Below are 23,625 nucleotides of genomic sequence, written 5' to 3' on the forward strand. Positions count from 1 at the left end.
TTTATTTCTACATCTGGTTCAACCCATGTAGTTTATTTCTAGTAATCGGTAGCATTTCTGTATTGGTCAAAAATATACATTGGAACATTTAAAAGTTGGTAAGAATTGTCAGAGAAATTGGGTTTTAGCACAAACTATCTGAAGCACTGACTTCTGAATGACTGAAGACTGCATTCACGTAAATGTTGAGAAAGGTAAAGAAAAACAATTACATTTTAAAACTAGACTGTGGAATATTTGTAATATAATCAAAACAAACAATACTGCAGAATATGATTTTGTAATCTGTCTAAAAAATTTTTTTAAAAATATCTCCATAGATTTGAGACCCAATTATCTAGTTCTGGCAAATCAGAGACTTAACATGCATCTCAGCAATATTTTAAAATCACTATAAATATGATTTTTAGGCATACATAACTCTTCTACATACCACCCCCAGGCCTTTGAATTTTTAAACTGCATTGTAGTGCACAAAAACAAATGTAACCATATTTAAGCCCTAATTCAGCACAGTTTTTGAGCACATGCCTAAATTCGAACACAATAGGAGCCTAGGACTACTCAGGAATTCCAAGTAAGGCATGTGCTTAAATACCCTGCAGAATCAGGTCCATTCTGCTTTTTAAAGTCATATCTCCCCTAACAGGAAGCTATCCTGTCAAATTAATATTAAGCTTGAGTCAAGAAAGAGTCAAGAGATATCACAGATAAATTAACTGAACAGCCATCCTGCTAGTGACAACCTAAGTTTAAATTTGCATGCACTGGGACAGAGTAGGACAGAGGTTCTCAACCAGGGGTCTGGGGCTACCTTGGGGGCCATGGGCAGGTTTCAGGCGGTCCGCCAAGCAGGGCTGGCATTAGACTTGCTGGGGCCCAAGGCGGAAAGCCACAGCCCCTCTGCATGGGGCTGAAGCCCTGGCCATGAGCCCTGCCACCTAGGACTGAAGCTGACGCCTGAGTAACTTAACTTCATGGGGCCCCGGGCAATTGCCCTGCTTGCTATCCCCTAATGTTGGCCCTGGCAGTGTGGCAAAAGTGGGCCTAGAGTTTTTATAGCATGTTGGGGGAGGGCCTCAGAAAGAAAAAGGTTGAGAACCCCTGGAGCAGGGGACAATTTTAGGTTCAGTCTTACTTAATACAGAATCATAAAAATGTAGGGCTCGAAGGGACCTCGAGAAGTCATCAAGTCAGCCCCCTGAGCTGCAGCAGGACAAACTAAACCTAGACCATCCCAATAGATGTTTGTCCAACCTATACTTAAAAACCTCAATGGCAGGGATTTCACATCTTATTCCAGAGCTTAACTACCCTTACAGTTAGAAAGTTTTTCCTAATACCTAATCTAAATCTCCTGGTTTTTCTTCTGCTCCACTAGCAGGGCCAGTGCAACTACTAGGTGAACTAGGCAGTAGCCTAGGGCAGCAAGTGGTTGGGGGCACCCAGGGCTGTCCTTAGGCATAGGCAGCTGGGTAGGGCACCTGAAAATTTGGGGCACCACTGGGTCTTAGTGCCCACCCTCCTGGTTTTCCTATCCCTGTTTTGACCTTTCCTGCAGGCTCTGAGGGCTTGTCTACATCAGAAAGTTGCAGCGCTGGTGAGGGAGTTACAGCGCTGCAACTTTGAAGGTGTACACATCTGCAGGGCACCACCAGTGCTGCAACTCCCTGTTTGCAGCGCTGGCCGTACTCCCGTTTTGTCTCGGGTGTAGAGGATCCAGCGCTGGTGATCCAGCGCTGGTAATCCAATGTAGACAGTTACCAGCGCTTTTCTTGACCTCCGTGGAAGGAGGAAGCCTCTGGTAATCAAGCTGGTTTCCTTTCCCGGTTTGCTCTCTCGGTCCCGGAGCCCCGAGCAAGCAGGTCTCCTTCCCTGCGGTTTGCAGGGTGGTTCGGGGAACGCAAGAGCAAACCGCGGCGAAGCTGGTCTCCTTTCCCGGTTTGCTCTCGCGTTCCCGGAACCCCGAGCAAGCAGGTCCCCTTCCCTGCGGTTTGCTGGGTGGCTCCGGGAACGCGAGAGCAAACCGCGGCGAAGCTGGTCTCCTTTCCCGGTTTGCTCTCGCGTTCCCGGAACCCCCCTTGAAGCCGCCCAACAGCGCTGCAATGTGGCCACATCTAACACCACTTGCAGCGCTGGTTGCTGTAAGTGTGGCCACTCTGCAGCGCTGGCCCTATACAGCTGTACTAATACAGCTGTAACAACCAGCGCTGCAAAATTTTAGATGTAGACATGGCCTGAGTCTTCCTGGGAAGGGGATCTAGTAGTTAAAAGAGAAAAAGTCTCCAGCCTGCCAGACCTATTAGCACAACACTGAAACTGTTAAAGAGCCATTCAAGGGTTAATGAAGACATTTAACAGGCATTTGCTAACCACCAGGTGTCCACTGTCAGTTTCTGAATGTACTGACAAAAACAGTTGTGCATGACTTCAATATTCGCTTCTGGGCTCTATGAGCTAAGATCAAGTGTTTACTCAAGTCAGTCTACAGGATCTTAGTTTAAAATTTGCTTTTAAAATATTTCATTAGTGAGTTGGTGAAGATTATAAAATCACACCTCTAAAAAATCCTTGCACAGATTTTTAGATGCACAATCATCTTTAGCTTTAAATGCTTGGATCTTCAGACATATGTTTTTTTAAATAAATTCTTCAAAAGACCACCCTTATCTAAAATACAAATTTTAATTACTATAGTAAAAAAAAACAAAAAAAAAACTTCACTTCCAAAGTCACCCTGTCCTTTCTGTTCAAACATTTCTCCCTTCACCCCCTCTTCCCTCCCCTCCTCCCCCCCCCCACTGAAGGAAGCAACAGCCCTTTGTTTCCAGCTGAACAAAGAGTTTCCCCTTTCTTTACTTCTGACTATATGATTAATTAATTTTAAGCAAAATCAGTACTTTAATAAGATATAAAATCCTTCGTTATGCCTAAAATCTCTGGAAACATTTTTTAAACTTGGAGAAATTTCATAAACATATCTATAGTTATGGACATCACACACAGTAAATTAGTGTTCCCTTTTTCTAAAAGCAATTAATGTTGTTATGATACACTAAACCTCTGTGACTGATTAATTTAAAATAATGTCTGTTTCAGTGAGTTAAATATGTAGTAATCTGGAATGAGTACAGTTAAAAGTACATTTAAAATATAAAATCAGCTTAGAAATACTGATTAGGAAAATGTAAAACAGAGAAGAGCTGCATCATGTGTTCCATAATATTTAATGTTGTATTCAGCAAGACAGCTGACTCACCCTTACCACAAAGGGTTTGAAAATAAATGTCTAACAAACTTCAGGGCATATAAAAGAAAACCTGTGACCAACATTTTTATTCCCAAGTTTAGTGCTTTTAATGAGGTACCTTCTGCATGTCCATTCTGCGTGAGGGAGAGGGTACAGGGGTCTCTGTGGGAAACCGTGACTCTCCACCACCGTGAGGCGGGCTGCGTGTCTTGTTATTCTTTCTACCGTGTCCCTCTGCCCCCACCAGGCTGCCAGCTCAGGCTGCCGTCGGGCATGGGGGCACCAATTTAATAACACTGCATAGGGCCCCATAAATCCTAAGGAAGCCCTGGGGCGCCAAAAAGCGGTGCCCTGGCTTGGCAGGGAGGAGCCACCTTCCAGAGGCACCGGAGAGCCAGAGTGTTCCGCTTGTGGGGGCGGCACAGGGGGGCAAGAGTCCTGCAAAGATGGCTGTGGTGCTAGCGGGGAGCAGCCGCACTCCCCGCCCCTGCTGCCCAGGCTGTGGCCTGGCGTCCCCCGGGGGGGCTCCTGCAGGCTGCAGCAGATGCATGCGGGCAAAGGCCCCCATGCACCCCCCAGCTCCCTACTCACCATGCTCAGGTTCTGTGGTTCCTGGGCCTCTGAGCTGCCGCCGCGGCGCAGGGCCCTGAGCCTGCTCCGGGAGGGGCAGCAGTGACAGCTCACACTCCCAGGAGCCGCAGAGCCTGAGCATGGCGAGGGAGGAGCTGGAAGGGCGCATGGGGGCCCTCTGCCCACATGCATCTGCTGCAGGAGCCCTCAGAAGGCAGCTCGTCCCTGCCAAGCTGTTGCAGCGGCCCAGGTCCAGCAAAGCCAGTGAGTGGACTCTGGGCGGGGGCTGCCAGGGTGGGGTGGGGAGGGCTTGTAGGGGGGCTATTCACCCTCCAGGGGAGTTCAGGGGACAGGGAGGAGGAAACCTGGTCTGGGGAGCAGCCCTTGGGCACGGCTGCCCCCTAGGGTCTATAAAGGCTCATGGGATTTGCCCCTCAATGAACCAATGTTACGGGGAGTGTAGGGGGGAGGGGGCAAGGTGCCCACTAGTAGCTGCACACCCCTCCAAAAGTGGCTGTATTTTAAAAGCACTGTGGAAAGTACATAGTTTGTGAAGCACTTTGGGACCTTTTGGGTTGAAAGGCATATTTGTTACTTCGGTACTGCTTTAAAAGCTCAGCTATGGAGCTTTGGCAAAATAGGAGACACATGGCTTTTTCTAATTACATGCATGCCTTCAGAGACTTTAATGTAAACAGTTTCCTGAGCATATGTTAAATTAGTTGTGTGAGAGGGATCAGTGTCTTAGATTTTTCTTCTGAGGTTTTGTTAAGCAAGGAAGTTAACTAATTTAGTTATCAGATTTCCAAAGTGCAATGTTCACTACACTGTCTGTCTGGATATTTAGTGAAGAAAAGTTTTAGAAAGATGTTACAGTCAGAAAATCAGGTACTTACCGTAACAACGGAGCCGTAAGTTGGAATCTTGTTTAAAGCTGAGTTTATGCTCTGCTATTCATTGTCCATGTGCAAGCCACAATGAGACTGGCAAAAGTGATCCAAATCATCTGTCATATTCTTAGAAAACTCTGGTTTTGGTTGACCTCCCTTTTCCCCCTCTGTTTTAGCAGCATTTTAACAAATCATGCCAATGTACAGATTTAACCGTCAGCATAACCAACACATTTTGCACTAACTCCTGACGGCTATGAATCCTGCGGACCAAATTTTCAAAAGGAAATGCCACATAGGTACGTATTTGGGGCAGGCACTATCTTTTTGTTCTATTATTGTACAGTGTCTAGCACAATGCAAGTACAAACAACGTGTGAACATTTTGTAAATGTTAGTGCTGTATATAGAAAATACAGACCACACACACATACATTAGGCACATGTACATTTACATTGTACACACAGTATCCATCAGGACTTTTGTCTGGATTCTGGATGGAAAAGAATCTAAACGTTAACACCCAATAAAACCGGTGTTAAGGATAAAATCTCTTCGGAAAGGTCATTACTGTAAATACATATGGCTTACAAGTCAAATACTTGTTGTTCCTTGAGGCACATCGTTCCAATATCCATCTAGCAAAAGACTGCATGTGATATCAAAACGTTATCGCAATAGTACTTCCCAGTTGACTACCCCTTCAAAAAGTTACAGGTATTTAAACTGGTTAAATCACTAGCTGACCAACTATTTGAGTAAAATGGACATTTATTAAAAAACAAAATTTTTCAAATCCCAGACAATTACTAATGCTGTGCAATACATTTGGCGAGCCATAATACACAAATGAATTTTTCTTCTTTCTGATCAACAGAATGAGTTGACACAGAAATATTTGGTCCTCTCTATTTCTCTAAATGTACAACAAATTGACTTCACTGTCAAGAAAGAAATGAGGATACATCACAAAACACCACAAGAGAGGAAGGAATGTCACTAGCCTAATACATTCTAAATGATATAGCAGAAGTAATTTTTAGTTCCTTCCTCTTCAGACAGCGGGGCTCTCCTTGGCTATCCAGGCCAAGTCACAAGGCATGTTCCAACCACTAGGCAGCAGAACATTTTTACAGTTAAATTTGCAGCTTCCTGACATGTCTTATTTTTCCCCTCCTTGATTCCCTTCTCAGCCATGAGAGAACTCAATAATGGCTCTTCAAGAGGACCTTCCAATATTAACCCAATATTTAGAACTATGTCCCCTTTAAGTGAAATAAGCCCTAAACACATCAGACTTATTGGGAGTATCTACAGTGAGTCACAACTAATACACATTTTCAAAAGGAGTTAAAGCCTATTTACACTAGGTAGAGAAAGTGGTGTTTGTCATTTAAAAAAAATTTAGCTAACAGAATTTCAAGCCTTTTTCCTGGTTTAGAAAAGTCCTAACGCTACATATTTAATGTAATCAAAAACTACTGTAGAAATGAACAAAACAAAACAAAAAAGTCCATCTCTAACAAGGGAGTTAGAAAAGCTTCAGATTTTTAAAACAATTTTTTTTAAATCTCTAGTTATAGAAATCCTAGTAACATTGCTTTGGTCAATGGAAAGTCCACAACAACAATCATAATATATAACCAAAGTTCTTTGCTCTTACTGTTGATTCTTCACTGAATACACACTTACATATACTTTTTAAAAGGCAAAAATCAAGTGTTTACAGTAGCATAAGTTAGTTGCTTTGCTAATCTAAAAGGTCATAGGTTTCTTTTATATTGTTTCTGAAGGAGGTGAAAATATAGATGTTATTCTTAATTATAGTCATAAGCTGTCATTTGGATTGTAAATCCTTGTCAATTAAATTTTTTTTCTAAACCAGGCATTACATCTACTGTATCTAGGTTCACAGTTATTTACTAATTTATCATTAAATTAGGGTGAGGTTAGGGTACTGTTTAGGGTCTGTTAGAAAAGACCATCGCCATGTTAAGAAGTGTGCAGGCATTCAGCAGGTGATTCCCTCTACTACTATCTTTTTTTAAATCACGCAGAAATATTTGTTACTTAGTAACCAAGATGTTTTACAGTTGTCTAACTCGGGATTTATAAACTTTTTAATACCTCCAGCCTTTAACTCTAAGCTGATTTTTTTTTTTTAAATGGACAACAAAGCATATGAAGAATATCTGTGACTCATCAGAAAGATTACTGCCAAAACTGTAGCTACCATCTCAGGATTGTTTGTATGTCACTAAATACATTATAAATCTTAAACATTCACACTTCAGTGAACTATTCTAGAGTAGGACACAATTAGGGCATGGATTTAAAAGTTGAATTTGCAATTACAAGTGCAAAATGTGTCCAATTTCCATGTACAATTGTTGCATCACAAAAATTAGTAATTTTAAAAATGACCATACCTGTTCCTAAGAAATAACAGTAGTCCACCTTATGAACCCTTTAAATACAGAATTTTTTGGCATGCTTTACAATGAGAAGTAAACAAAAAAAGTGACAGCTTTGGGTTGTTCCAGGAAAAGACTGACCATCTAAATGCTCACTGTTTTTCTTTTACGTGGGAATAAATTATACTACTAAATTCTCGCTAGAATGCCTCAAGGAAGACTACAGAAGGCTGACGAAGATGCTTAAAGTAATGAAGGCTCATGTAGATCTTCAGGGGTATTCTACACGTCCCTAGAGAAGGAGAGCAAAGGTGCTACCGGAGGACTTTGGTATGGTTGACTACTGGGAAGTATTCATGGAGAGAGGCTCGTTCTCATGGGATGGATTCCATCTGAGTAGGGACAAAAATACACTTCTGGGATGGAGGTTGGCACAACTGATTAAAAGAAGAGCTTTAAATTAAGATTTTAGGGAAGACTTTTGAGAGATGCACATGTAATCTCCACATCTGATTCTAATACTGAGCAAGGAGAAAATCAAGTAAAAGGAGTATACAGGAATAGAGAAAGGAACAAAAGAGGATAGGAGAACGGACAACATGAGGAAAGACAACGCCATAACTGCTGATAGTAACAGTCAGGCAGGTGACACTGTACCTAGTCGGGCAAGGAATCTGGGTGAAGCCAAGCAGAAACAACGAAGATGTCTGTACGCCAATGCAAGGAGCCAGGTTAACAAAATAGAAGAACTAGAACTACTGGAGTAGGAAGTAAAACCAGATATTATAGTGATAATGGAAAGCATGGTGGAATAGTAGTCATGACTGGAATTCAGGTATTGAAGGGTACATGCTGTTCAGGAAGGTCAGGAATAATGGTAAAGGTGGTGGAGTAGCATTGTATATTGATGATGAGGTAGACGGCAGAGAATTTTAAGTGAAGGAATTTATCAAATGGAATTTGTTTGGATAAAGATTACTTTGGGGAAGAAAGGCAACAGAGGCTCCACTAGGATGGCACTTGGGATCTGCTACAAACCACCAAGAAACAATATGGATACAGACAGAAACGTCTTTAATATTTTTAATGACATAAATGCTACTGAGAATTGAGGGAAACTTTAATTTCCCAGATACAGATTAGAGAACAAGTACTACTAATGGTGGTAGAGCTAGGGATGTAAATATCAGTTAAAAAAAGTTAACCATTTAAACAATTATGATTGTATCATTTAATCAGTTAATCGTTAACTGAGGTTGCTCTGATGGGGGCGTTCTGCCTGGCCAGGCACACCCAGAGCCGCTAGGGTCCCGCCCAGCCCGTCCCCACCTAAGACAGCCTCTTCTAGTCACCCTTCGATTCAGGTAACTTTCCCTCCTCCCCCCAAACCCAAAGAGTCAGAGGAAGCTTACGAGAGACACAAGCCCTTTTCTCCCTGCCAGTCAAACTCCTACTGCTTTTTAAGCTGCAACGAGCACTTGCTGACCTAATTCCAACGTAACAGGTCACATGCAGGAGTTACAAACAGTTATACCAGTCTCATGCAGCAGTCAGTATCACAGACTCAAAGGTCAGAAGGGATCATCATGATCATCTAGTCTGACCTCCTGCACATTGCAGGTCACAGAACTGCACTGACAGTGGCTAGGCTACTGTTACAATTAGGACCTCATCTACGTCTCACCCAAGAGATGAGAAATTCCAGCACCACCTGTGCACCATGTTGGGACATTAGTGGTGTGCAGTCACTGGGAAAAGAATGCCACTAAATCACACCACAGCCTCCTTAGAGTTGCATATCACTCACCTGGCTCTACAACATTTGGCTTGTGATCAAGCAAGAAGATATATGGCTGCATAAACTGGAAAACACTTTCTGTTCTATAGTCTAAGGACTGGTCTACACTAAAAAGTTTATTCGAAGGAAGCCGCCTTAAGTCTACCTGTTAATGTATGCATCTATACTACTGGGTCCTTTATGCCGACCTAAGTCGCCTCTGATGTTGACTTCTGAAATCCATCTCTGTGAAAAAACCATCCACTATGTTTTGCACATTTTCCAGACTCACTACCCTTCATAGCAGAAGTCAATAAATGGCCCCACTCACTTGGAGAACAGCAGCTCCCATGGTTGATTTACCTACTCCAAATTGATTCCCCACTGACCAGTAACTGTCTGGCATTGCAAGCTTCCAAACAGCGATTGCAACTCGCTTCTCCACTGCCAGAGCAGCTCTCATGTTTGTGTTGTTGAACTGCAGGGCAGGGGAAAGCTCTGCACAACATTCCTGAAAGGTGGCCTTCTGCAGCTGAAAGTTCTGCAGCCACTGCTCGATATCCCATACCTGCAAAACAATGCGGTCCCACTAGTAAGTGCTTGTTTCATGGAACCAGAAATGGCACTCAGAGTGCAGCTGCTCTGTGACTGCCAGCAGCAACTGTGAATTTTTTTTTTCAATGACTTGCAGCAGGGCTGCTTGTAGGATATTGCTATGTTCTGTGTGGCGGGCCCTACTTCGGCTCTGGAAATACTGCAGGAGAAGGTACAAGGTGTTTGATGCTCACAGCAAGAGTGCACTGCTGAGCAGGCTCCATGCTTCTGGGATTATGGCATACGTGCAGCGATTTTAAACTGCGAAAATCACTGGGTTGTTTGCCATTGATATGAGGGAGGGAGCACAATGCATCATGGGATGCCATTGCAATGTTCCCATTCTCCTCTGCAACAATGTTTTGGTCCCATGAGGCATTGCACAAACTTCCCAAAACACACTGCAGCAAGTTGCACTTCTGGATAGCTATCCACGATGCACTGCTTTGTGCATCGATGCAGGCACTGCTAGTGAGGATGCAGTCCATTGAGACAATGAGCATGGTATAGCCACGCACAATTGACTTAATTTGGAGGCTCAAGGTCGAATTCGATAAAATCTACTTAATTTTGTAGCATAAACAAGTCCTAAGTGGCTGATCACAGTCAGTTTCAACACACATGCCTAGAGATCTGATAAATCCTATTAATCACAATGAACTTTTCCACTCCTCATTTCTTTTTCAAGACAACAGTCATGTAGTAAGGTGCCAAATGCATGAACAAGTGTTGTTAGACACTTCAATACAGATATATAATTTATAATTATTAAATATAAGCGGTCATCAATTTGGAAACTGACCAGACCAGACTAGCTCAGCAGGTGTTTTAGTTGCTTCCATTTTACAAGATTTGCTTGATGGCTTTTACTCTCACATATGGTACACAAGACACTATAGGTCTGATCAGCTCCCACGGAAGTCAATGGAAGTCTCTCTCTTCAATGGAAGATAGATGGGACCTACATGAATCACTGTGCTAATTATACTCTCTGGTCTCCTATGGGAAGCTCCTTGCACCCACGTTGTCCTACTGAAGCGGGCAACAAGGGAGATCATTGTAAGTTATGGTCCTATAGTAAAGGCATTCTCAAAGAAGAATGATTAAATGCTGAAAGCGTGAAACATTCTGTGCTTCCCAAGTGTTGGAGTCCCTAAGAACACTACTTAGTCAATAATATTCTTTCTGAAGTCATTATGAAAGCAATAATATTTAATGGCAATATAAGCTACAGTATAATCCATTTTATAGAGCATGTAACAGCATAAAAACAGGGTTGGTGAGGCCCTTCTCCCCCTTGAGACTGACAGCATTATGTATTCGCATAGTTCAGAATTTTTCAAGCAATGAGTTGAAGGCTTGACATAATCACTCTGCTCACCTAGACAATGTGGTACAATTAGTTTCTGCTTCTTCAAAAGATAAGCCAGAACCTCCATCGCTCTATTTGCAACATTCACACAGGAAATATTTTGGCATGACATGAACGCTAGAGCACAAGGGCTTAAAAACTACACCCTTCAGAGGTTGCTTTATAGGTGAAAAGGGAAACAAAGAACACAACTACTGTATTGGCCTCCTTTTGGCAAGATACAATATTTTTATCAGAATAATTACTTTGGTATTTTATAGACAAAACAGATGAAAGTTCACATACTGTATCAGAGAAATTTATTTTTTGGATACAAAATATTTTGAATATTAGATAAAAACAATACACAAAGTCTGAATAATAAAAATTGTGTTGGCTATATTTATTTTTTGGTGAGTGCAACATTAAACAAACATAGCATCTGTTGGCCTCAAATTTCTTTAGTTGCAAAATTTCAAAGTTAATGGTAACCATATTTTAAATAGTTATTGGTTTGAGTTTCATATTCCATTGTTTGTAATAAAAACTCTTTCAAGCACAGCCTTAAAAGGTCATCTGCAAAAGAAATCACATTTGCCCTGTCCCCTTTTTGCAGTCTATACCAAAAGGGTATTTTTGCACCGCTCCTTTATTGTTGTCAGCACGAACTAATGACTCCTTACTTTTCATGTATTTTTTAACAATTTCTCAACATTGGAGTATTAGTCTGATAAGAAAATGACATATCTGGAATTTGATCACCACACCAAGCTCCCTCTCAGATAACAGCTTCAAGGATGGGCGATATACAGCCCCATATACCTGTCTTATGGACCCATTAAGCAATACTTTTCAATAGTCCTGGTCCGTATTTTCAAATGCATTTTTACTTTGTTTTCTATACATTTCAGTCCCAAAGAGAAAGTAACTAGAATTTTCCACCTCTTTATCACATAACGCATACTGAGTTCTAAATAAAAATAAACACTATCTCCTCATAACTCATCTCCCCTCTTTTTACTGCACATTTTGAATAAAGTGCCCATTAAATGTTTTAAGTAAGTACCAAATATAATACTCACAGTTACTTATAACTCCGCCGAGTGGATCACCTTTGAAATCAAACTCAATATCCATATACTTTCCCTGTGGAAACAATGGATTTTAAGAATGTTAGGTAAATCTAAGGAAAACCATTCCAGATCTTTTTTAAGTTGCACAGTCATTTTAAGATACTACAGAGAAATTCAGTTGCTTCTTTGTGGTATGTGTATTTAAGTTATAACAAATAGTAAATAAGTCGATGTAATAGCTTCTAAGAATTTTATTATCCCAATTGGAGATTTTTACAGTAGTAGGCTATACTCTATAGAGGGTGCGGTTTTCTAATGCAGGTTAATTGGCTTTGTATTTTTTAAGTTTGTAGAAATAATTCTGATTGTTTTTAAGACCCAAGATTGTTATGCAATCTTGATTGCAGTGGGATTACCATCTCCAAAATGGATACTTAATGGATCTTAGGAAACTGACAGGACTATTGCGGTATGAACTGCAGAGTGCACCAACATGTTGTGATCATGTGGACACTGGTGGCGTGACTAAAAGGTACCTAGTTTGCATCAACATGATCCTCTTTGTTAACATGAACAAGGTTCCTTTCAGTTTTTTCCAGCAGCATACATGCTGGGTAGTTAAGACTGCAATACTTTGGTGCACTCTGCAGTTCAAACCTGTGGAACAGCGTAGACATAGTCTAAGAAACCAATACTTGTTACCTTTTAGGAATTACCAGACCCAGTAGGCTGGGGAATTCAGGAACCTGTTTTTTGGCTGTCCAAGATTAATTATATTGTTAAGAACAAAATTCGTTCTGGGTGTGGGTTCTTCCAGGAGTGGATCAGAGAACTCACAGGGTATTACATTCATTTAGGATTACTGAGGGGTAAAATAGGCTGTAGTTGCTGATGTGTTATATGAGTTTCTTGCCTTAATAAAGCTACAGCCTTTTCCCACTAAATTGTCTGCCTTGTCACTCAGATGTTTGGGGCAAAGATTTGAGCAGCCTGTTACCACAGACTGAGTTTAACTTTCAGCAGTACAAGTGTAATCCCCTTCCCTGACTTCTGCTGGACTTTTCTGCATCACAGAAGATCATTTCATTCTGTGTGTTATTTTACTTCATGTGACAGGTGTTCAATTTAGTAACAGTTACTTCCAACAGCTACAGCAAGCAATGGACCCTTATTGTTTATGAAGTCAACGACAGTACAGTTCACGGGCAAACAGTTCAAGGATAATGCATTTTGGCAATAATTCAAACAAACTCCAAATACATTCCCGTATAACGGATGATTCTGTTTAACCTCCCCCCAGTGCTTACTTAATGGAGCCAATGAGTTGAAAAGGAAGGTCTTGTATTTACACACTTCCGTTCATTTTACTTAGGACAACTTTTTCCATCATAGAGAAAAATAAGACTGATTATCATATTACACTCCTTAAGCACTGCCTTAAAGATATATTCTAATTTACAAAGTAAAATTTATCAGGATTGGCTTATTAAGTGTCTAGCTAAACAGTAACAAGTAATTTTTTTTTTACAATGTTGGCAGCCGTGTCAGAGACAACACAGGAAAGTACTTGTATTTTCTTGTTTGAAAAATTAATTTGGAACTGGTAAATTCTGGCTTTTTTCACAATTACATTAAGTTTTTAAAGTAATTAAATCAGAGAATTACCACAATTCCAATTTTCCAATTACTAGGCCAGCAGTACGTTCCCCAAAGATTATTTTAGCTCTGGATTTAAAAGCAAGGTCTGAAGAGAGAAAGAAAATTGATTGTACTCTCTCCCCCTTCATATTCCTGATCTTCCAGATTCAACCTTCTACACTTCCCATCTCCTTGACGTCTCTTCTTCCCCTCCACCTTCCTGGTTTCATCCACTTTTACTCCGTGTTTTTTTCTCCACACCACCTTTCAGGCACCTTTCCTTCCCTACCGCAAATACTCCAATATTGCCTAAACCTTGGACCTTGCCTCACTCCTGGAACATCTTACGACACTCCAGAGCCTACAGTGCCTGCGATAAAAATACTCTACTCTGTCCAATTCAGAAAAACAAGCAGGGTCAATCAGAGGAGCAGTCAGAGCAGACTCAGCTGTGTGGAAGCAGCATAAGAATCTCTCACCAGGTACTGACCAAGAGTTTAGGAGGTGAGCCAGACTGCATCCCTAAGTTCTATTCAGGTGGAGGACCACAGTGTGAATGTGCCATCCTAATCATCTTTGGGGCCCAATTTAAAGCAAAAAGATATTCTAATGCATTTGAACCTATATTCAAAGTCAGCCCATGGAATTGTGGGATACTTTCAGCAGACATCCAGAGCACAAGTCCAGTGGGGTTGCGTCTACAAAGCAAAGCAACAGGGCTTGAACCCCGCAGCCTGGCTTAACTGGGGCTTGCATCCTCCACCCCTTTGGTCCTGGCACCCTGGGTCCATGCCCTTGGTTAGCATGATTTTGTGTGTAGACAGAAGAGGGATTAGTCTCGAGCCTGAATTTGAACCCTCAGTTTAAACTGCTGTGTAAACATATGCTCTTTGTGGCTTTCTATTTTCAGCTCTTAAGAGAAATTTGGGGGTGGGTGGTCAGTCTTTTGCGTCTCCAAACATTTAGTTCCAGCTTATTAGTAGCAATTATATATGTTGCCAGTTCGTATAAAGTTTCACATTTGATTTTATGCTGAAATCTTTCTTTAACAAGGTATTAATTTGCAGAGTACAAATCAATTAACAGAAAACCAGAATAGCTAACAGTGTTCCTAGCTGAAGAGTAAACACATGTAGAAACTTCATTCCTGCAAAATGAATCTGAATTAAAGATGCAGAGTTAAAAAAAAAAAAAAAAAAAGAGGGGAGATGATATCATGCAGTGATTAACTTGCTAAATAGCACAATGCTTTTTGTCATATGACCGTTTAGGCAGCCAACTGTGTCAGGAATAGCATCAAATCTAGCTGAGGTATAATTATGTTTTGTCCAGCCAGAGAAGTGGCAACTCTCAAATTTAGCTCTCTCTTGCGTATTTTGGTTTTCAGTCTAATTTTACGTTAAAGTCAGAAAGCAATGAAAACTCTTACCAGGAGACAAATGCATTTTTACAACAGGGGTCAGAACTAATCATGAATTAAGCAACTATTCAGAAGGGAGAGGTGAAAGGTTCTATTGGGTGAAAGTAAACATTAAATACTGTACATCACAGAGCAGTGTGGCTGGTTTCATAAGCAGTGCTATGACAAAAATGTTTTCCTTTCAAATGACACGGTCATTAATTTCTTATAAGAAAAGCTTTTCATGTAAAATGAAAAAGAAAGGTGGTCCAACACCCTCTCTGCTTTTGGAATTCAAGTTCAGCCTTGTAAAAATGTCACGAAAACTTACTAATGCTTGCAAAAGTATGCTTGTCTTCCTTTAATGCTGAAGATGATTTTAAAAAAATCTTTTAATCCTTCATTAATATTATTCACCTTGGTTAAACAAAGGAATAGAACCTGACTTTGACTTTAGGAACATAAGCGGGCAAGAGAACCAAGTTCCTCCCTGCATACAGGGGTGAACCTTTCGTTTACTTTGGAAGGAGTTTGGATTGACGAACGATTTCCACTTACAGATACAAGAACAAAAGGTCTTTAAACAATCCTTTGTTGTGCCACAGTTCAGTATGAAGCTCATCTTTTCCATGTCTCCCCACCCCATTTTTTGTCTCCTACTGAATACGGCAGTAAGATATGGCAAACATGGAATCTTAAAATTAACACATTAAAAACCTGCACTGTTTATGCAGAAATAATTGTAGAGCTAATTATAGTTACTCACATTGTCATCAATATGACTACTATACATCTCTTTCTACATAATGTAACTGTCTTTTCATCTACTCACTAGGAAGATCAATTATATAAAAGCGAATAACAACAATTCTGAAAAAGAGTCATTGCTGTTTACAGGTCTGATCTAACAAAGTATCTCAGCTTCCTTGTCTGTGCAAGTCCTATGGGGGGTGTGATGTAGTATTCAGAAGAAACGTTGGTCTTTTAATACTCAGTATATTTAAATAGTTCCCAAGGTGAAAGATACAGGTGGAAAAAGATCCCTTGTTTAAGTGACCACTCTGCGCCTGCTCAAAGCCACCAACCAAGCAAGAGTTGGCCTAGTCCTAGAATGAAATGACTCTCCCGCATGCATGCAGGTAGCTGGGAAGCATGAGAGCTAAGTGCCATTCTCCACAGGGCAGGCTGGGTTTACAGAAACCTACAGTGTTGGAATGAGGCCTCCTCTCCCTGATAAAAAGGATGTTTCTTGGATGTCTGGTTACATTTACACAGCAGCTAGAAAGGTGCTTCCCAGTACAGGTAGAAAGACACGCAGTAGCTCTGCTTAAGCTAGTGTGCTAAAAATGACAGTGTGGCCACGGCAGCACAGGGAGCCACTCAGGCTAGCTGCCCAAGTACGGACCCACCGGTCAGGTGGGATTTTAAGTGGCTCTTTGCCTCCTGGCATACAGCTTGATTCTAAAAGTAAGCTAGACAATGCCACATGGGTTACTCACTTGCTACAAATGCCTGAGAAAATCTGGGAAGTGACTGATGGACTCATTTCCTGCTCAGAATAGGGATTAACCTCCAAAGCTACAAACCGCTGCATTCTGGAGAACCAATTGGTGCTGGAGTAAGTTTTAAATGCTTGCTGTGAAGCAGCAAGGGAAGGACCTACATTGGCTCAGAGAAATTCTATGTCCCGTGTTAAGGAGAAGGTCTGATGACATAATTTAAGAAAATACCAATAGATTCTAAGAATTTCAAGACATGACAAAATTTGGTTTGGAACAAGTTGACACAATCCACTGAAATGTTTTCTTAATTAATACAGATTTTAAAAAATATACCGCAGATGAATAATAATGCTTATTAGAACATCTGCTCCAGACACATACGATTCTGCCCAGGCTTCTGTAACAACATAAAAATCTATCACGCTCTAAACTTTGATAGGAATTATTTCCTTTACACAATATGTATGATCTTCTGTGCCTTGTACATATACTCACAAATCTAGATGAGTTGTCATTTCTTACAGTTTTGGCATTTCCAAAAGCTGGTAGGAAAGAAGAAGAAAATAAATGAACCATGGTAAAAACATTTAAATACTAAAAACAAGTCATGACTGTATGTTATTCAAAAACAAAAATAAACAAATTGATGCCTTATGGAAAACAAAGCACTGTCCTGTGTTTGAGACATCATTACCAGTTGCTGAAAATGGGTTTATGAAAATCAGTTACATTTGAAGTTTTCTAACAATAAGAGCCAGTGAAGAAAAAACTTTCCCAACATTACGTTCAACGTGGTTTTGAACTATGTCTGGCAACTACCAGCTTCAATATGCATGCAACATGAACTCAAAATAAACTGTAGGGCAAGTTAAGGAATTCAATTTCATCCTGTAAAGCCGTGTTTGTCAAAGGAGAGTATGCTCCTCGCTATTATGAAATACAGTGCTCATGCTCATTGCAGAAGTCTTTGAGCTACTTGTCACAAAATATATACATGCATCTACATTTTCAGTTCTCAAGTAAAGTTGACACTGAGTGGAAAAATATACGTTTCTCAGCTTTAACAAATTTGCTCTGAGAGGCTATTCTGGGTCAAAGAACTGGAGCCATAAGACAGTTTGTTGCTCTTGAAGGCCAAGGTTAAAAGTGACAGAATTGTTTAAAAAAAAAAACTTTATACAGTGCAGTAAGTCACCTTTTTAACAACCATATAATTAAATACAGCGCTACACAAGAGACTCATTTATAACCATGCATAGAACTAAAGACAAATGTTCCATTATGAAGTGTTTGAGATAGTTTTCTCCTAAATTCACTGTTTCTCATGTTAATTTACATTAGTAGTGCAAAGTTTCAAAAAGTTAAATGAATAGTAGATTTTGGGGGCATAATAGATCTGGACAAGGGGAAGAAGTCTGTAGATAAACGTGACAAGGGAGGGACAGGCAGTAGAAACAAAAGTGAAACTGTTTGAGCAACATATTCCAGAAGTCTTGAAGCCTTTCTGAGTGTAGCCTTCATTAATTTGAGATCTACCATACCATTCTCTCACTAGAAGGAAAAACTTATAATGGCAGCAGGCCGTAAGAGAGACCCTGTCTGGGAATATTTTAATGAAGTTCCTCTACCTGTGGGCAAGACAGGCATGCATGCAAAATGCAAACAATGCAACAAAGAAATGCAAGGTCTGGTTGCCTGAATGAAACATCATGTTGCTTGTTTTGTTATAAAATATTATATGTTTGCTGTTTAAGAAAAATATCCAGAATACATAACATTGCTGGTTTAGTTAAATAAAACAATTTAAATGTCTGTGTGGTGATGTTCTCTTCCTAATACAGCACACCAAGAAAGTCCTCCAAATATTAACGATTAACCTGTTGAACTGGTGATAGCTCACCTCCCAGTGGCTTCATAAGTATCTGCTTCAATTACCATTGGTAAATGAAATAACCAATCATTGATTTTCTGATTTAGCTGTAAAACTAATCTGAAAAGTTTTCAAAATAAATCACTTTAAAAATGTATAGTGTGTACCTTCTAAAAATGAAACCTACATCTATCTCTGAGTTGTGAAGAGTATGTGTTAAGGTTATAACAACCAACAAGAATGCACTTTTATATAGAAGTCCATGATTAAGTAGAGTGTTCCTGACTAGTGATTTAAATCAAATCCACCCTGTTTAAAATCCTTTTCTTCTAAATAAACACTTGGCTTTATGAAGGCTGTTTGGTCATAGCTCCCTAACGGACAGGGCTGGCTCCAGGGCTTTTTCAGCCCCAAGCAGCAAAAAGGAAAAAGAAAAAAAAAAAAAAAGCCGCGACTGTGATCTGCAGCTCTACCACTGCCACTTCAGTCTTCGGTGGCAATTTGGCAACTGGTCCTTCGCTCCAAGAGGGAGTGAGGGACCGACCGTCAAATTACCGCCAAAGACCCGCCCCTCACCATTGGCTGCCCCAAGCAGCTGCTTGCTGGGCTGGTGCCTGGAGCTGGCCCTGCTAACAGAAACAAAGTGCAGATACTGAACCCAAGATACTCAGATCTACTGAGATAATCGCGGCTGATCACAGCAGACTGCAGCCCAAGACCTGGTCTGAGAGAGTGAGAAACTAGCATGCTATGACAGGTGACAGCTAGATGTCTGAGACAACATTCCTCAAAGAGATCAGGAGGGAACAAAAGGGCAGTTAGCCAGAAATGGTGACATCTTCCTCATTTTTTTCCTGCCTAAAAACCCACTCTTTCAGTCTTATCAATAAGGAGTCAACTTAAACAAAAACAGTTCATTTTAAATGAACCTTCCACAGCTGAATAATTGTAAGGCCTTATTTCTGGAATCCTATAAAGCACCAACTATGCTTTTGGATACTGTAAATATTAATGGTTCAAATCTTTGCACTAGTGGTAGATTCCATTTCATAGAATCATAGATTATTAGGGTTGGAACGCACCTCAAGAGATCATTGAGTCCAACCCCCTGCTCAAAGCAGGACCAATCCCCAAATGGCCCCCTCAAGGACTGAACTCACAATCCTGGGTTTAGCAGGCCAATGCTCAGACCACTGAGCTATCCCTCCCCAAAATGAGCTGACCTAGAAGAGTGATGCAGTACAGGAACAAATGTATTTTCTAGATGCATTATTAGATTCTTACCTTCAAGCACTGGATTTGACTGTAAAAGTTGTTCTTTTACTTGATTAACTTCTGCTCCTTTTCCACAAACAGCTGCTACATAAGACATGACAAGCTTGCTGGCCTCTGTGGAGTGTGGATTAAAACAAAAAAATCAAAGTGAGAAATATACCCAAAAACTGGCATAAATAGTTTGTTTATTATGGAAGCTTGTATTCCTTTACATTTTTACCATTCCAGTAGAAGTTAAAGACCCTTCCTCCACATATCTGTATCATCTTGATCCTACTCAGGCCCTGATGCTGTGATGAGGCCCATGCACTCAGACCCCTGCGTGCACACTGAGACCTATTTATTTCAATGGCTTGGAAGATTTAGGACCCAAGCAAAACGATGAGGAACACTAGTGAACCAAGCATATATAGGTCCTTTTCCATTCAGCTTGAGTAAAAGTGACTCAACAAGCTAACAGTATGAAAATTCATCTGTAACATGACAGGCCATGGACAATGGGCCTTAACACTGCAAAATGCAAATAAAACTACTAAATCAAGCTACCTGTAATTAGATTTATTTGGCTTTTGCATATTATATATAAAATCTCTCTCTCACACACACACACACACACACACACACACACACACACACACACACACACACACACACACAATCACATAACTGTAGCTAAAAAGTCTAAGCAAGTAATTAATGCAGTCTATTTTAAAACAGATTACAGAGTATTAATCATTAATTTAGTCAATGAACATAATTTCACTGTTAATTTTAACACAAGCAAGTTTGAACAAATTCTGAAATTGTTAAAATCCCAGTTATATAAATATGAAATCAGTGTCAATGACCCACCCAGATAATATTAGTAAAGATTACATAAAACAAATAGTCTGGATCTTATGATAATATTGTTTAGCACAGAGAGCAGCTGTGACAGGAGTTGAGTAGGTAAGGTTTAAAACAACATATGCAGTGTTTAATATGATGCAAGATTGCCCAATTTGGGGTAACTCACAGGATATGCATTAATACAACTTTAAATACAACATAATTACTAACAGCTGGAATCCCACTCAAATCAGTACAATGATGATAAAAACTCATTTACTTTCTCCTTTCAAAGATCTGGTACATATTTAAGGGTCTGATTTCAGCAAAGAAACAGTTACTCCTTGAATTTTGATTCTCTTCCATTTACGCAAAATTTGCTTAGTATTAACTGGCTGTTTCTGTCCCTAAGTTGAATTCAGCAAACAGGCACAGATACGTATGGCAGGCCTGTGCCCAGGTCCTCATCTCCAGAAATCACATGAGTTCAACAGAATCTCAGCTTTCATTTTTACAAAGGTTCCCAGACCTCACCATTGCAAAGAAAAATGTGAAAATGGGACTCAAGTCAAAGCAGTCATGCCTACACCAGTCCACCAACAGCCAGAAACAATAGCTCATGGGTAGGCAACCTATGGCATGGGTGCTGAAGGTGGCACGCGAGCTGATTTGCAGTGGCACTCACACTGCCCAGGTCCTGGCCACTGGTCTGAGGGGCTCTGCATTTTAATTTAACTTTAAAATGAAGCTTCTTAAACATTTTAAAAACCTTATTTACTTTACATACAACAATAGTTTAGTTATATATTATAGATGTATAGAAAGAGACCTTCTAAAAACATTAAAATGTATTTCTGGCACGCGAAACCTTAAATTAGAGTGAATAAACGAAGACTCGGCACACCACTTCTGAAAGGTTGCCAACTCCTGCAACAGCTCTTTCAAGAAAGTTATCTACAACTCTGGCCAACCCTGCCAATACCACAGCAACATTGGAAAGTACTGGGAGGGAGGAGGATGGGAAAAGTGGGGGAGGAGATGCACAGGCTGCTACTCCAGAGGGAGAGAAGAGCAATTGCCATCACCGCAGTCTTTTGAGGCACACGAGCAAGACTCTAGCACCCAGATAGTTACACAGTCTGCCTCTACCGCAGATTGCCTTAACAAAGCTTCACAAACACGTAATATTCCAAGATGTAGACGTGTAAAATAAGATGATTCACAAAATTCTTCAGGATTTGGGGGCTATTTGGAGCCTCACACCTTCTTGTCACCTGTTGAGAATGGGCCATATCCACCCTGATTGAATTGGTCTCATTAGCACTGATCCCACATTTGGTAAGGCAACTTCCATCTTTTCATGTGCTGTATATTTATATCTGCCTGCTATATTTCTCACTCCATGCATCTGATGAAGTGCGTTATAGCCCACAAAAGCTTATGCCCAAATAAATTTGTTAGTCTAAAGCGCCACAAGGACTCCTGAGGGTCTTCCCTATTACACCTGACGTATGAATAGGCAAACAAATTAGGGCAAAAGAAGAACTGACTTGAATCTTTGATGGTCAACAAAATTCAAGTATATTTTTTAAAAATGTACATGCTTCTGCATGTCCTACTTGCAGATTAGAATAAAAAAAGAAGTACCACCAAAATAAATAAAAAATTATTCTCTTGGTCTCGTATTCAAGTCTGCCTCAGCCCAATATGTACCAGAAACATAATGAGACTCCCAAGCAGCTTTCTAGCCAAAGAAGTCTGGATAATTTTGGATATATATCCAAACTTTTACTTTATTTCAATTTCAACATATGAGAAAAACCTATGCAAGTCTCTAGATACCTCTGACAGATTAGAAATATTAGGAGAAAAATAGCAGTAGCAAGACACACTCTTTGGGTAAGAAAACGCAATCCACAAAACCAAGAATATTTCCACACCTTGGGGAAACCAATGAGAAGGCCACCAGAGCAAATATTCCTGTCTGCCCAAATATTCTTCTCACAGAGATCTCAGAAAGGCCAAAACATTTGCAACACAATGTTGTCTACACACACTCATGTCTACAAGACAGTTGACACCACCTCATGGTCAATGGTATGAAAGGCTTCTGATAGATCTAAAATATCAACATAATCATTTTCCAAATCTTAACCAAAACCAAAAGAAGATATGAGCATCAAGTGATTTTTTTTTAAGCAAAAGTTGAACCAATCTTTTCAATGCTGCATGTCAACTTCATATTAATACCTTTTATACCTCGGAAAGGGTAACATATTGGAGGTGAAAGCAATCTGTTAATTAAACTGCAATTATTTTCCCTCCAAAATAAACAGAGGCTGATTTAAAGAGTTGACTTAATGCAGTAATATGAATCTGTCATAAAAAATCTGTGGGCAGCAGTGGCTGTTGAGCTAAGGGATAAATGCTGATTTAAATCGACATTTGCAGTCTGAACTCGTGCTCAGGTTAGGGTTACCAATTTTGGTTGGACATGTTCCTGGAGGTTTCATCACATGACAATCTTTAATTCAAGATTATTTTTTAATTCCTGGAGACTCCAGGACAATCCTAGGCAACCCTACCTCAGGTGGTAAGTGGAATGATGTTCTGTTTCTACATGGAAGTTTCCCTCCCCAATGAGTTGTGTGGGTAGAATGCTTGCAATCTTTCTGGGTGAAGAGGAGTTTTTGGCAGCTGGCCTAGTGATTGGATGAGGTTGGATGAGTTGGAGCCTCATGTCCATCCTCCACAACAAAGATCCCTCAGTGCTGAAGGAGCAATTTTCAGTGGAGCAGTAGAAGTGAAATGGAGACAAGAAAAGGAAAAATGGCAGGCCTTTCTATGGTGAATAAAGTGCCGTGTTTCTCTCTGTTTACAAAGCATCCATCTGTATGGTATGAAGGCAGTAGCAGAACATTACAAATGATTGTGTCCCTTTTTTTATCTGGTCAGTTTTAAAACAAAACAAGTTAAGGGTTATTTCAGGTTTTACGCTTGCCGCCCAAATCTCCTCAGCCAATCAGTTTTTCTCCCTGTCCTGTTGGGCTAGACTTTCACAAAAACAACAGGGAAAAGCTATGAAACTGGTTACACACAAACTACTGCTGAAAGGACAAAATAAACAGAAAGAAATATTCTCTCTAATCTCTTCCAGTTATTGTAATCCAAAAGGATCCACCTGCAACTGCAA

At 40.3% G+C, this 23,625-nt stretch overlaps 1 protein-coding gene across 6 annotated transcripts in view; it reads right to left on the minus strand.

Annotated features, from left to right (window-relative positions):
* The window catches only part of MYO1B (myosin IB), a 243,668-nt gene that overhangs the window by 76,615 nt on the left and 143,428 nt on the right, over positions 1-23,625 (minus strand). For all 6 annotated transcript variants that reach the window (XM_030580337.1, XM_030580339.1, XM_030580338.1 and 3 more), the window contains 3 exons: positions 19,614-19,718; positions 16,955-17,001; positions 11,930-11,993 (listed from right to left, as the gene is read on the minus strand). In XM_030580337.1, the coding sequence (XP_030436197.1) occupies positions 11,930-11,993; positions 16,955-17,001; positions 19,614-19,718 (216 nt within the window). The remainder of the gene's footprint in view (positions 1-11,929; positions 11,994-16,954; positions 17,002-19,613; positions 19,719-23,625) is intronic.

The sequence above is a fragment of the Gopherus evgoodei genome, chromosome 11 (assembly GCF_007399415.2).
Source record: "Gopherus evgoodei ecotype Sinaloan lineage chromosome 11, rGopEvg1_v1.p, whole genome shotgun sequence".
NCBI classification, from domain to species: domain Eukaryota; kingdom Metazoa; phylum Chordata; order Testudines; family Testudinidae; genus Gopherus; species Gopherus evgoodei.